Raw genomic sequence first — 16115 nt, forward strand, 5'->3', positions numbered from 1 at the left:
ATCCTCCAGTATTATCTGTAAGTGTGTGAGGTCTCCTTTCTCTCCTTCAGTGTGTGTGTGTGTGTGTGTGTGTGTGTGTGTGTGTGTGTGTGTGTGTGTGTGTGTGTGTCGTCCCTGGGGATTGGGTTTCCTCTCTGTGGAGGAAATGGCAGCAGGGGATTAAGAAGTAACACACACACACACAGGCTCACACACAGAAACACACACCTGACGCTCAGGGTTTGGGGGTTCGGGTAGCGATGACACATGCCACTCCAGCTCCCGTCACCTGATATGCTCTCTCCTACACACACACACACACACACACACACACACACACACACACACACAGAGGCGCAGTGAGTGCTGGGTGTGTTTGGTTGTTAAAAAGAAACGAGCAGAGTCACACAAACGGGCCGAGCGACAGAGGAGTGTGTGGAAGGATGAAGAGATAAAGAGGAGACGGAGGAAATCAGGCTCAGGTAGGAACCTCCACCTTCATCTCCATCCTCCTCCTCCTTTTCAGCCAGCATCACTTCCTGCTCCGCGTGTGTGTCGAGTGTGTGTGTGTGTGTGTGAGAAACATCTCGGCTGCTGTTGGTTTCTCTTTAACTCCATGGGCTCAGATCTCTTCACAGTCTGATTAACAGCACCAGATGTTCCTCTGCTCCTCTCCGCCACTTAATGATGATGTAGCGAAGCCGTCTGCCTCTGTGAGGTTATTCTGCTGCTGCTCGTGATGATGATGATGATGATGGTACAATCAGCTTTACACAGTCCTCCTTTGATCGTCAAACCTCAGAGTGTTTATTTATTAAGACTGAATTTACATGAATATTCCTCCTCTGCTCTGAACTGAGTCTGAGGAGTTTTTCATGTTTGATGTGTCGAAGTGGATGTTCCCCCAAGTAAGAGTTTGAAGCTTCACCTCTAGCATTATTGTAATTATAGAAAGGAATAGAATAGAAAATACTTTATTTATCCTCAAGGAGAAATTCAGGAGGAGTCACAGCAGCAATCAAGAAAACAAAAGTAAGAAAGTGTATAGAAAGTGCAAAATAGACTGTAAAAAAATGGATGTCCGCTTGCTCAGCTCGAAGTGAGGTCTCCACAAAAACTGCTCCCCCTGGTGGCTGGCTGCAGTATAGGTTAAAAAATCCATCTCCCCAGTCATTCCAGATGGGCTGTGGTCAAACTTTAAAAAATTAATACACCTGGTAGAAATGTTTCTCACGTCTGATTGTTGTGGTGATTTGAAGATATCATTTGGCTGTCTTGTATTAAAGTCCTCTTTTTTTCTGGGCAGTTTCATTTTCTTTAGTTATAAGAGGTCAAAAACGAGGTTTTGTGTAACGTTTAACGATGATTGACAGCTGACGTTCTTGTGTATTTTTTTCTGGGATTGTAAAATATGTCTGGAGGTAGAGTCAAGAAGGGATTAGACTCTCGAAAGAAAAAAATAATTATTATTTTTGTCACCCAGCTCCACTCAGATTCTCCCAGAATCCCTCACAGTCTCTACTGCGCAGACTGTGGCTGCCAATGGCTACGCCTGTGACGGGGGAATTTTAGCTTCAAAACCGTACAGTCAGATCTTACGTTCCCAATAACCATGGATGGAAGGACAGGTCCATGTCGTCACACCTGAGAAGCAGCACGACGTCCTCATCTCCTTCTCCTCACCTTGTGGGGAAACATCTGGCCTAGCACCAGTTAGCATCGACATGCTACAGGCTGCTAACAGCTGATTTTGAATTTAACAAGTTGATAATTTTTTTACAATTCCACTTATATACCCATAGGATACCCCCTTTTAATCATTTTGTTTCTTATTATGTGTCACATGACATTATGTCGTATCACATGGTATCATGTTCCATTGCGTATATCGTATTGTAAAGTATTGTTTATCATTCCCAGTTGAACCGTATTATATCATAATTGATTTAATCGTGTACTATTGTTTTATCCCTGATGTAATTGTGTCGTTTCACATTGTGATCTGCTCCATCTCCACTTAAAGCCTTGAAAAAACATCAGTTATCGTAAAAATCATGCTGGATGCAGACTTTAATGCATAGTTTAACACAGTCCACTGATTTATTCTGCGAAAATTACTAAGAAAATACTCCACTGATGCACAATATCAGATACTTTTCCTTTGTCTTGTGTGTGGGGATAAATGTAAATTACACACAGCTGTCCAATAGTTATGTAAAATGCTTTTTGCTATGTAAAGTAGAAAACTGACTTCAAAGAAAATCGAGAGAAATAAAATTTAATCCACTCAGCCTGACAGAGTAACCTTTGTCCTCCGACCAGCTGTAACAGAAGCATCTCTGCAGATTATTCATGATGATTTTCACCACAGACCTTAGCATCAGCTGAACGTCTGATAACCCTATAATTAGCTCTTTAGCTCTCTGGCTAACAGATCAATCAAAGATGTTTTTGCAGCGAGGACTCCCGTTGCGTAAGGCCCCGTGAACCTCTCCTCTGTGTGCATCAGTTAATTCTGAGACAGATCAGGTTGGATGAAAGCGGATGCTTCAATGGAGCTAATAAGCTACAATATCTTCCACTGTTTTGCTCTTTACGGCTCGTTGTTCCTCCAAAGGTCAGCTGTCAACTCGGCTCGCTAAAAACAGTGAACCAAAGTTGATCTCAGGGCAGGAGAAGTTTCATCTGGAGCCCGTTTGTCTGTGAACAAAGGCGTGCTGCTGCTGCTGCTGGGCCGAGCTGATGCTCTGTGGTCTCGCTGTGATATATGTCGGACATATTTAGAGTGTTATGGAAAGTGTTACCGAGCCGCTCGTACACACTGACACATGAAGAAGCCTGGTGCAGCTGAAACATGAGTTGTTATTGGCCGGCTGGTTGCTGTGTGCTGGTTTTATTTTAATTACAGCGAGCTGGCAGAGCCTGTTGGTGTCTGTCTGTGCTGTATGCAGCTTTGTCTCATCTATAGGTGAGGTCCAGAGGAAGAAAAGAAAGAAATGCTTATTTTTCTACAGAAAACTGTTTCTTTGCTGTATCTGAAATCACACACAGACTTTTATCTGATGGTACTGTGCAGAATTTCTGGAGTTACTGAGGTAGAAAAGGTGGATTTTAAAGAATCTGTAAGTTTTATTGCACAAAATCATCAGCTACGAACAAGATTTTAAGGTTTGCATTTAGAGGTAGATATTCACGTGTTTTTATCAGTGATTGCAAATATCTCCCCAGTCGTAAGAGGCTGAGGTCCATCAGAACCAGAAACTCTCGCCACAAGAACAGGTTCTTCCCCCCTGCAATAATTTCCCTGCCACTAAACCAGACTTTCCCAATGGCACTGATTTTCTGTCGTCTTATTTGTTACATTTACACCAACTGAACTTTGAATTGCACAGCTCCACATCGCACCTCATATCTTTAGTTTCTAATTATAAATAAATAATAATAGTAATAATAATGATGATGATAATAATAATAATAATAATAATAATAATAATAATAATAATAATAATAATATTAACTATTATTATTATTGTTGTTATTTTTATTATCATTTATGATATTATAATAAAAAGACATAATAATAATAATAATAATAATAATAATAATAGTAATAATAATAATAATAATAATAATAATAATCACAATAATAATAATAATAATAATCACAATAATAATAAATATTATAATTTTTTATTTTATAATTTTCTAGATTTTTATACTCTATTTTACAGAGTGTGAAGCTTGTAATTCTGTATTTTTTGAGTAAGGCAAGTTTACCTATATAGCCTATATTAACAAAGCAAATCAAAGTGCTTAACAGAAAATATTAAAAGAAAACATATAAAAAGAAGACATATTGCAAAGAAAACTATCAAAATTCAATTAAAAAGCAATTAAAACATAAAAAAAAAAAAGATTAATTAAAATGAAATAAAATTGCAAAAAAAAAAAAAAAAAAGTAGTCGCTAGTCTCATGTTATTTCTTAATTAACTGGTAACACAAATACACCAAGTCATATTCCTTGTATGTGCAAGCATACATGGCAATAAAACCTGATTCTGATTCTGATAAAAAGTCGTACTTTAAAGAAGCAAAAAACTATGGTGGCCTATAGGTGTCAAACGATTTGCCAAGGCCAAAAAACAACAGTTGTCAAAGAGGTCAAGGGACACAGAAAAACTGTGAAAGTAAATAAAACACAGTTTTCTTTTTTTACTTCGACTATGAAAAATGACGCTTAGTGAATGAGTCATACCAATCGTTAGCATTATAGCTACATTTACCATAGCTGAGAAAACAATCATTTACTTACTTTCATAAATTTTCTGTGTTCATTAGGATAACTGACCTCTGAACTTCTGTAGCATTGTGGCGTTTGTATTTGTGTTGCAGCTTTTCCGAATCATCTGACCCTTACCAGCCACCGTAATAAAACACTTCAGAATGCAAAAACACATTGCTAGGACACATCAGAAGTGCACATAGTTTTCAGAGTGACTGTTACTGGACTTTTGTTGGACGATGCTGTGAAGATCTTTCTATTTTCTTTAACTTTATTCAAAGTTTCTGCACTAGAAATACTAAACGTGCTGTAATGTGTCTGCCTCCACCCCCTGCAGGATCACAGGCTTTAAAAACACTGATATAGAAGTGGTCAGTTTGTAGTTTATAGTCTTATTAAAGGCATCAAAGTGAATTAAACATAATGTGGAGCGTTAAACGTCAGCAGGACTTCAGTTCACCCTCCTCCTCCTCAGCGTGTCAGAAACACCACGGATGCTTTTTATGTTGGTTCCTGCTAATATAAACCTAATCTGCTCCATTCGGATTAATGAACTAAATTGGTGGAGTGATTAAATATAAGCCGCCGTCTCCAGTTCTCAGTTGTGGTTTGTAGCAGATGACACGCAGCTCTGCAGGTCAGATCACTTTCAGGGGGTTGAGTCTGCAGCTGACGCTCCGGCCGAGCGCTGTGCGAGATTTTCCTTCTTACGTCTTCATCATATGAGCTTCCAAGTAGAGCCCGCTGTGCGCATGTGTGTGTGAATGTGTGTGTGTGAAGGTGTGAATGCCAGAGATAACCCTGACTGCAGCCAGAATCGTAAATCTCAGCGCTTCGGATCGTAGCAGGACCCTGGAGCGGCGGTTCGTGGGTTCAGCTATAGGTTGGATTTACAGAGCGACTGATCCCAGCAGGAAACTCTGATCGTGTAACTGTGAAATAGTTTGGTTTTTAATGACTTCACCTCACAGGATCTGCTCCTAGAGGTGTGTTACTGAGACAATGAGGGGGCGGGTTGATGGTTTCATGAGGTGGCGTGGGGTCAGGGGGGTCTGGCCTTCATCGCGGCGTCAGACGCGCCGTTAGAAACCTGTGAGTAACTGCTGAGTGTGTCCTTTGTGCTCCCTCCCTGGATCAGATTGGTTATTAATTGCACGGTTAAAATTTTAGAAGCTACTTGATTTACCGCCAGGGCTCATGTGGAGCGGTTAATCCCAGATCCGGTGTCAGACCAGATTAACTGGTCAGTGTGAAAGCGCTCAGCACTCCCATGCCTGGAGATTTGTGGACTGCAGATGGAAAATCGTTATTTAAAGAAACTTGTGGAGAAACCTTAAACTGCAAGTGTTGGTTTGTTTACAGGTGGCGCTAGGCTGCTCAGATCTCCCGACCAATCACCAACGGCCTGGAATAAAACTGTCGGCCTCGTTATTCAGTCATTGGCTGGTTTTCAGACCAGCTCCGTGTGAATGCAGTAGCAGATGTGTTTCAGTATTTATAGCACCTTCTTAGAACAGCAACTAACTGTAAGACAGAAGGGTTACACGGTGTGTGTGTGTGTGTGTGTGTGTGTGTGTGTGTGTGTCTGTGTGTGTGTGTGTGTGTGTGTGAGCATGTGTGTGTGAGAGCTGTAACCAGATACCAGAGGACAGAGGGACAGGATTAAGATGACCCTGTCACCACGCTATCCGTCACACAGACACGTACTTAAAGATATGGTGGATCCATACCGATCATACAGGAAACCCGGCACAGACCGGATCAATCTCTGTTTCCAATATGTGGCACATTCACACCATAAAACCCAGTAAACGAGCACAGAACCGGGTCTCGGCGTGCCCACTTAGAGGTCTCTGGATGTCTGAGCCTGGTGTTGATTGATGCTGAAACACTGACATTAAAAGGAGGTCAGACAGTTGTGGGGTCGGGTTTCTGAAGGCCAGAGGAATCTTGGAGATGGTCCTGCAGCTCCTCTGGATGCTCAGCGGATCCTCCAGGCGGCTTAAGGAGCCCTGGAGAAAGTTTAGTGGTCTTAAAGTTTTCTTGAGTGGCCCTTAAAGAGGGATGAAGGGTTTGATTTACAGTGAAGGTACAAAGTTAAACATTAGTTAACGTTCGAGTCGCTGACGTCTCTCTGAATTAGATTTAATCTATTTATTATTATTATCATTATTCTTTCTTTTCATTTTTCCTCTTTATGCTCTTAAATTATCTGTCACCAGTCTCCTCTGATCCTCCTGTCTCATTGTTCCACATCCATCCAACTCTTCCTACTTTCACCTGATGTGGTGTCTTCTTCATTTTTATCCTCTTCCAAAGAAACATTTTTTTCTTTACCTTCATTTACACATTTTACCTTTATTTTGAAAATCCACTTATTTAACATCACCAAAAGTAATTGCCTCTTTTTTAAATATATATTTGTTGTGTTTTCCTGATGATTCTCTTCCCTGTTTTTAGCCGTCAAAGCACATTTGTTTTTTAAGTTAAGCGTTGTTGAACCTTTTTGTTTTCTTGCATCTGAAAGAGTTCAGCTAAGTTTATTGAAACTCATCTTTATTAATAAATCACATTTTATACATTTAAACATGCAGATCAAAGTGATTTACTTAAGAACAAAAACAATAGAAAACAGCAATACGTTACAAAATTAGTCTTGTTAATAAAATAATACAAATATAATAATAATAATAATAACAATCAATAAAAATAATAAAAATAAAAAATCAATAAAACTAATAATGATAATAAAAAATCTATAAAAATAAATAAATAAGATTTCACATAAAAAAATTCAAAATATCAGTTAAATAATATAATTTTTAAAAATGAGTTTTATGGTTCAGATTGTTTTGTTTCAAAAAATTTGGAAAAAGAAAAAAGAAAATAATCAAAAATTACTTTAGACAAACACAAAGTCGGGGTGTAGTTAATTTGTCAATTTTTTGAAAAATAAAAAAATAATAATAAAAATAAAAATAAAAAAAGACGCGGTAGGAGAAAAATCTTAAATTAAAACCTTAAAAATTAACACAATTTTTCTAGCAGGAAAGAATAATAATTTAAGTTATTTATTCTCATAGTTACATATATTAATACTGAACAAGTACAATTTAGTGTTATATCTGATACAAATACTTTTCTATTCTTTTATATGCCATCAAATGCATATCCTTAATTTGTACAAATATTTAAATGAATATTTTAACACTCAACATTTATATAAATGTGCTCACATGTCCACAAATTTACAAAAACATGTAGTATACATTCACATATATGGATTAATACATGCTAGTATTGTTTTTACATCCATACACACACACAAACGCAAAAAAAACCCATATGTGTAAGCATGCACATACACACCTATATAAACTAAAATAATTAAAAATACACAAAAAAACAATCACATTAAAATAAAATAATATTAAATTAAATGAATAAATATGTAAAAAAAAAAAAAAAGATTTTGATGAAAGTTATGATCTGTGCTCCTTTCATCGTCCACACAAAAGCTATGATGAATAATTGAAGCTTTTATTTTGGCGGGTCCAGCTAGCCGACACGCTACACCTTCTTTAAAAATAGATGCTAATCTGTATTTACAATAATAAACAATCTGAGGGCTGATAGCAGCTGATCCAGACAGCGATACGCCGCGCTGTGCGTCTGTCTGCGCGGCTGTGATTACAGCACTGTGTTGTGTCATGCTGTCAGCGATAAATACAGACACTGACTCACGCCTCTGTTATACCAGGATAAAGTGAGTGAGAACCATCACGGCACACGGCCAATCCACGGCCGGCACAGAGCCGCAGATTCCTGGACGGGCTTTGTCTGGTCTGGCCCGGGCACAGACGAACCTCTTCAGTGGAGTTTACTCAGATCAGCGTGAGAAACTTTCCTAGAAACCCTCATCTGCAGGGGATCCAGCTGGATTAGACCTGTTAGAGGGGCTTACCGTGCATTAAGGAGGTGTTAGATACTGGTCATAAGGCATTCAGGGCGGGTTAAGGTGGGTTATGGGTAATTAAGACGGAGCTTATAAGGTATTTTAAAATGGGTTATTTTGAATCTAATAACAGCGATGGAGCAGGATCAGCGAGTCACAGGGAAATCTGTGAGACGGAGCGTTTCCAGTTTGAGAAATGAGTTATGAAACGTACAGAATGGGACGGGCTGACCTACAAAGCGTCTCAAATTATTACGACAACTTTACCGAGTGTTTAAAATGCAATCAAACGGGTTTCCCTAAACGAAATCAGACAGATGGACTCAACCAAGAAGACTGAATGTTCCTCTCCTCCTCTTCCTCCTCCTCCTCCTTCCTCCTCCTCCTCCTCTGTCAGAGCTGATTCAGTTGCTCTCAGTGTTTTTCACCCACACTCTGTTGTTACGAAAGAATTCACTGCAGGGCTTGTGTGACTCTGAAGGTACACAGACAGAAGAATAACTCTTCTTCTTCATCTTCTTCTTCATCTCCAGCAGGTCTGCTCTTTGTGTATGTATATGTAACACCTCCTCATGCGTAACGGGGAACAAACACAGCTGCAAGGAGGTTTAAATTTGGAGGCTGCACGAAATGTGAGGATTCGACTCCTCTCTGTGGCTTTAAAGAGGTTTTTGATGAAGGTGAAGAAGAGTTCACATCCTTTGGGCTCATTACTCAAGCTGCTTCTTTTTTCTTTTCTATCTGTATGATGACTTTCTCCCGCCTGCAGCTGGAGCGCCATATGTTCGTCATGTTATCACTGCTGAGTACATCAGCTGCTGGGGTCTGTGGGTCAGGATAACACCGTGAATCAATAAGAAATGAGTGAAACACATAAAATCCCTCGTTATTCACTCCATCCTTCTCCAGGAGCGTGCTGATCTTTAACGAAGGCTCAGATTCTTCACTTAGCATCTGTAATTTCCTGTTTGTGTGAATGCAGCGTCGCCGCAGCCTCAGCAGAGAGGGAGGCTGGAGCAGAGTGCTGCAGTCTGTGCAAAGGTTATATTTAAACACAAGTTTCGCCCTGAGCAAAGTGTTTTTTAATACCAACTGAAGGCTCCAGCTTCTTCCCCAACAAACAGCTCACAGAGGAAATCTGGGCCTCTGAAGCTACCTTGAAAGCAGGTTAACGCTCAGACTCTATCGGCTCATCTGAATGAGTCCATTTCTGTTTTTTATGACTGAAGTTTGACGACGATGGTTGCATGCAAAGAAGACAAGTTGCTGACTTTTTTTAAGTTTGCTACAATTTGGTGTTAGTTGCAGGTTTGCACGATAGTTTGTTTCCTGACAGTGTTGAAAATCATGATGACCCAGCACATATTTCATATTCCAGATCTTAGTATCCAGAATTTTGCCAGGATCTAGATCCTACTTTCACATCTGTCAGAAATGATGGTGACCTTGTCTTGTTTTGTTTCATCTGACTATTCATTGTGGAGGTCTATACACACAAAAAAAAAAGTCCTGGATCCAGACGGTGATCCAGATCACCTCCAAAACTCAATCACTTCTTCCTAATCCCATTTCGAACATTTCCTGAAAATTTCATCAAGATCTGTTTGTTAATTTTTGAGTTATGTTGTTCACAGACAAACAAACAAACTGACAAACTCTCCCAAAAACTTGGCGGAGGTAATAAATGTATATATTTATAATTTATTTATAACCAGCTTTGGTTGTTCTGGCGTTGTCGGCAGGAGCCAAGTGCCAGAAAATGAACTCAGCAACTCTGTAAAACTGTCTCTTTTGTTTTGTAAATCTTTATTTTTTGTTGGAAAAGACATTTTCATTCATAAACAAGTAAGCAGTTCTTATACAAAGTCCTTTTCCAGTCTTTTGTATTTACACATATGTAGAATTTTGTGTGTTTTCTTCAAAAACAAACCGTTAGACATATTCTCTTTGTTGCTGTTTATATTTTAAATGTGTATAAAGCTCCAAATAATATCCACCTATGTTACATCACTCATATAAATCAATAACTAGGTACAGATGAACAAGGGGAGTTTACATTTACATTGTGTCTCTCACTTAGGAGGTGGGGTCAGACAAATCTGCTCTAAATGGGGTAACAAATTTGATCCACTTAAAAAGATTTCTAGGATTATTTCGAACCACTCGTGTCTTGTAGGTGGTAGGGGATTGAAGATTTTCTAGTGATGGACTTTTTGCTAGCTGCCAGGACATTTTTCCCTCCTATCTTTTATGGAATAAATATTACCTAGATAAAGTCCTTCAAAATTCAGAAGTATTTGAGTGTTAAGCAGCTTTAAAACTGTCTCTTTTTAAGCCTTTGTTGTTAAATTTCATTATAAAAATTGATTGAATTCTGCTTTAAGAGTAACAGGGTCTTTAAATCACCGCTTCAGGCTCAGGGTCCAGGATTGCCCTTCTTCAGCTCCACAAAGCTCTAAAAAGCAGCTTCCTTCTTGTTTATTTTCATGTAATCCAAGCAATCAAAAAAATCTGCAGTTAACAAAACAAAGCCAGTGCAAAGAAATTAAAAAAAAAAAAAATCTGCAGTTCCTTGAGTGACCACATGAGGCAGGCTCCAAAAGTGCATGAAAGCAGAAATAAATATGTTCACAGCCTTGGATTAAGAGAAAAATCTAAAAATACACAAAGTTCAAGGAAAATACAGAGTGGAAAGGGTGCAAACATTTGCATGATTAGGGGGCGTGGCTTGTTTGGCTGACAGGTGGGAGGAGCCTATCTGTTTCCCAGGAGGCTAAAAGCTACCTCAGCTCCTCTTCTTCGTCGTTGTACAGACTGTAATTCCCCTCTTTAGTCGCCTCAAAGTGCTTCAGTCAGTAACAGTCCGATCTCTCCCTCTCTGTCTGTTTATCTGCAGGAAGTGGGTGTGGCTCAGTGGGCGGGGCTTTGCCAGGGCTGATCGGCGCCACTGGTCCTTCAGTGATGATGAAACCGTTCCTGTCCTTTCCTGTTGAGACGTCAACACCAGTCGGACTTTTCCCAAACTTCAACACGGTATGTTAGCGTGTGTGTTAGTGAGCATGTGTGTGTGTGTGTGTGTGTGTGTGTGTGTGTGTGTGTGTGTGTGTGTGTGTGTGTGAGGGACAGTTACAGTGACAGGATGTGGTAGCTGCAGGTGACACAGACTGACGGCGATAAAGAGACCTGTCACTTCCTCAGCATCGCTCTGTCATCAGCACCCCGTCAGGACTCAGCAGCTCAGTGACCTCTGACCTCAGTCTGTGTGTGTGTGTGTGTTTATGTGTGTGTGTGTGTGTGTGTGTGTGTCTTGCAGATGGACCCGGTGCAGAAGGCCGTCATCAACCATACCTTTGGTGTCACGTTGGTACCGAAGAAGAAGCAGGTCATCTCGTGTAACGTCTGCCAGCTGAGGTTCAACTCGGACGTAAGCGTCTATGTTTGTGTTCATGTGTGTGTGTGTGTGTGTGTGTGTGAGTATTGACTTGACAGGATTTGTGGTGATATTAATCAGTTTTTTTTAAATTGTTTTGTTTTATCCCGTCGTGTTTTCTCACACCTCCTGCTCCGTTAAACGACACTCATTCACACGCGCTAACAAGGCTCCTTCTTAGTGTCACGCCAATCAGACATGACTAATATATGAGCTCTTAAAATTATTCATGAAAGAACACAAAAACAAGAATGAGTGCTGAGGAGAGGAGACAGGAGGAGGAGGAGGAGGAGCGGAGCGTTAAGAGGAGCTAACTAAGTGAATAAAAACTGAGTCACCCGGCGTTCAGACGGTCACATGAGGACAATGACGACCTGGAGGCTCGTTACACGCCGTCATTCTCAAGTGATACAGTGAGCGCTGACACCTCACATGAACAATCGTTTACAGTGTGCAGACGGTCTGATGGATGCACAGCTCCTCTGAGACGCTGACCTCCTGAGAGGAACCACAAGACCCTAAACCAGATAAACCAAAGGTTCAGGTGGATGGTTTAACAGACAGGTGTGTGACAGGTGAAAAGTTGGACAAAAACTTCCATCAAGCTCCGGCTGAATCTGACTTTTTGGTTGTTTAGAAATCAGGATTCAGACCCAGAATCATTTTTATAATCACAGCAAAAGACGTAGAAGAATTTCTTTCAGCGAGTTTACAAAAAAAATCAGAATACTTCAATACGGAGACATTTTCTCTTGAACATTTTCAAAGTTTGACCCAGATATCAGAGCTGGCTCAAACCTCCATGAGAGGAAAATTTGATTTGGCGCCCTCTGCCTTCATTTAAAGTATTACACAAACAAAAACGAGTTAGCGTGAATATGAAGCTATTTAACGGGCTAGTTTCTCTCTTTTTAACGAGCTAGCTAACTGGCCTTTTATGGCTACACAAATCTACATCTTTTCTCTGCCCCTGAAAGATGAGTCCTGTTTTGCAACATTGTTTTGTGTTTAACTACCATCACTTTGGTGCACAGCAGGGGGCGCACATTCCCTGTGCAGTGGAGCTTAAACATTTTAGGGACAGTAAAAACCTGTTTATACTCAAGGTTACATACAGATCTGGATCCGAACGGAGCCTTCTGTCCCTTCTCCAGAAAGCTTATGGATACAGACCAAACAGAGCAGTACCACCAGAAACCATGGGGGCAGTATTGCCGTTGCTGCCCAGTAGTTAGCTTTAGGCTCCGTTTGCACAACAACATTTCAAAAAAGAATCTGCGTTTACACAGAGAAGCTGAGGGACTGAAAATACTGTAGTAAGCATGCCAGGCCTGTAGGTGGCTCTATAACTGTCTTGTCCAGAAGCATCTTTTGGTAGATCTCCTCTGAAGTAGAGTTGGGCCGATCATCTGGTGTATTGGTGAATGCTAAGAGCAGAAGTGGAGCAACAGATGCTCATTTTGTTAAAGACAGTCACAGATTCAGCAGATTGAGCAGCACAAGCTCAACACGGTAGATCACCACGATCGTAACAGGAGCACAGCGTGAAGTCAGCGTCTCCACTGAAAACGCCAGCATTTGTTTAGCGTTTCAGAAAATCCCACTCTGGAGGCCGTTTTCAAAAGTTGCCTTTTAGGTCGGCTGAAACGCCATTTCTGTGTAAATGTGAGGCTGAAAGGCAACAAAACTTTTGCTTTTCACCCTAAAACCATTGTCATATAAACAGGCCCTAAGATCGTCCATATTTCTGCACATTTCCAGAGAGCTTACAGATATGGGCCAAGATGGAGGAGTACCACCAGAAACCATGGCGGCAGTGTTGCTGTCGCTACCTGTAGCTTTAGTGAGACATGAAGAAGAAATAACACCAGAGGAACTTTGGCGATTATTTAACTGCTTCATCATCCACCGCCTTGCTGCCTCCATTTTTTGGCTTTTATGAAAGCGCTACATTAGCATTACACCTCCTACACAGTCGCCATGCTTGTTTTTGAGTTTGCTGTTGTTGTAAACTTCTGACTCTGGGCTGCGCCCCCTGGTGGATATACTGGTTAACATCAATGCCAACGTTAAAGATTCCTATTTCCCTTTTATTTATTTATTTATTTATTTAGTAAAAAGAATTGATTAATAGCAAATAAAAGTATCAAACAGTGGACCTTTTTAATGAGTATCTTAGAGAAGATTTTTCTTTGCAGCATCTCAATGTTGCCATTTATCTTAATTTATTATTATTAAAGTGATTTATATGTCCCTTTATATTTTTTATTTCTTCTTTTTTTCCTCTTATCTATTTATTTTACTTGCTTTCATTTGAATTTGTATCAAGGGCATGTCTTTAGCATTGGTTTCTGTTAATTGTGACTTGTTCGATAAAAAAAAAAAAATGGGAGGAGAAATGGACCGAAGAATCACTTGACCAACACCAGCAGCTCTCTGTTGATATAAAGTTGTATTTTCATACAATAATAAACTGTTGATCATAAAGAAATTATCACTCATCCATCTAAAAGTTGAAATTTTTATTTTTATTTTGTTAATTGCTTTCGGGGTCGCCCCCTAGTGTCTGTGGGGAGATTGTCTGACTACGAGGACGTCATGTGACTCCTCGTGTTTTTCTTTTTATATTAGGGTTGTGACATTTCCACATATAAACCTCACAGAGAGATTCATCATTTTGGAAAAGAGACAAATATAAAAACGGAAAATGAGGTGAGGTGTGAAGAGTTTAAAGACGAGAAACTGAATCCTACGTGAGAGACATCGTTAGCAGCTCGTCGGCGGCTCAGTCTGACTCCACACAGATAATTTATCAGAGAGCATGCAGAAAGAAATCTGTGTTAGTCAGGTCAGCAGATTCACACACACACACACACCCTGACCAGCGATGTCCTGGTTTACAGGAGAGCAGTGTGTGTGTGTGTGTGTGTGTGTGTGTGTGTGTGTGTGTGTGTGTGTGTGTGTGTGTGTGTGTGTGTGTGTTTAACGTCTGTGTGTTTCCTTCAGTCTCAGGCTGAAGCTCACTACCGAGGAAGCCGTCACGCCAAGAAGCTAAAATCTCAGGAGAACAAAGTGAAGGCCAAGCTGTCAATCACTGGAGAGACCAATGGGAGCAACCCCAGCCCTGCTGGCCCCGCCCCCTCTGTGTCAGCCAGCAGCAGCACCAATCAGCACGCAGGTTCGTTAACTCCTGGTTATTAACACGGATCGTTTATTCTTTAAAGCTGAGCTGGATTTTTTAACTTCTCCTCCTCCTCTTCCTCCCTACAGAGCTCGTACCCAGCCTCACAGACTCCCCCGCCCCTCTCAAACCCTTCCTCCTCCTCTCCTCCTCCCCGCTCTCCTCCTCCTCCTCCAGCAGAGCAGGTAGCGAGCCTCCTCCCTCCAGCCCTCCCTCTGCTCTCCCTGCCCCTGGCCTGTCCTCCTCTTCCTCCTCCTCCTCCTCTTCTTCCAAATCCTCTCCTCCTCTCCCTGTTCCTGCTCCATCGATCCCCGCTCCTCCTCCTCCTCCTCCTCCTCCTCCTCCTCCTTCCTCCCAGGATGCTCCTCTCTCTGCGGAGTCGGAGGAGGAGAAGGCGAAGAAGTTGCTGTACTGCTCACTTTGCAAAGTGGCGGTGAACTCCCTGTCCCAGCTGGAGGCTCACAACGCAGGTGAGGAGGTGTGGTGTAGTGTACGGGAACACGTGTGGGTCATAATTCACGTGGGGTTTGAGTTAGTGTTGAGTTATTTTTACGTTTTCCCACCTGGACGCGGTGGAAACAAACTGGAGTCCGCTCTCTGCTCCTCTTTTCAGGCTCCAAACATAAAACCATGCTGGAGGCTCGCAGCGGCGCCGGGCCCATCAAGGCGTACCCTCGACCAGGAGCCAAGCTGAAGAACGGCAGCAGCTCCGCCCTGAAAGGATCCGGTCTGCAAAACAAAACCTTCCACTGCCAGATCTGTGACGTGCACGTCAACTCAGAGATCCAGCTCAAACAGGTAGAGACACAACGAGCAGAGAGAGGTTATTAAACTGCTTCTGTCAGGAAACAAACAAAACTTTACAGAATCTGTGAAGGGGGATATGAAGGTTTCAGCTCCAAAACAAAGCACTCTATGTTTATTCTTGTATTCTAAGATGTAATTTTAGCAGTTTTGGGTCCACAAAGGGCAGTTACATGTGTTTTTCCAACTAAGGAGGCACTTTATCACACATTCTGGCTCCTTAGTTGGCACTTTAGGATGTTTTGGTTTCAAAAATTGGCTTAAGGATGTGTTTTGTCTCCTTAGATGGAACTTTGTGCACATTTTGGCTTCCAAAATGGGCAATTTAGCATCTTTTATGGCTCCTAAGATTGCATTTAGCACATTTTGTGCCTGACAGGGGATCTTAGCATGTGTTATAGCTCCAAAGAGGGCACTCTATGCACATTTTAGCCCCCAAGAGAGAAGTCAAGTGTGTTTTTGCAACAAGGGAGGCACATTAGC

At 41.1% G+C, this 16115-nt stretch overlaps 1 protein-coding gene across 2 annotated transcripts in view; it reads left to right on the forward strand.

Moving 5' to 3' along the window:
- The window catches only part of znf385b (zinc finger protein 385B), a 66919-nt gene that overhangs the window by 46515 nt on the left and 4289 nt on the right, over window positions 1-16115 (forward strand). For both annotated transcript variants that reach the window (XM_074695420.1, XM_074695421.1), the window contains exons 5-9: window positions 11114-11250; window positions 11531-11641; window positions 14654-14825; window positions 14918-15298; window positions 15442-15626. In XM_074695420.1, coding sequence (XP_074551521.1) covers window positions 11114-11250; window positions 11531-11641; window positions 14654-14825; window positions 14918-15298; window positions 15442-15626 — 986 coding nt within the window. The remainder of the gene's footprint in view (window positions 1-11113; window positions 11251-11530; window positions 11642-14653; window positions 14826-14917; window positions 15299-15441; window positions 15627-16115) is intronic.

This window comes from Halichoeres trimaculatus, unplaced genomic scaffold (assembly GCF_033239565.1).
Source record: "Halichoeres trimaculatus isolate MK-OKI-2021-1 unplaced genomic scaffold, fHalTri1.1 fHalTri1_scaffold_19, whole genome shotgun sequence".
In the NCBI taxonomy this organism is placed as follows: domain Eukaryota; kingdom Metazoa; phylum Chordata; class Actinopteri; order Labriformes; family Labridae; genus Halichoeres; species Halichoeres trimaculatus.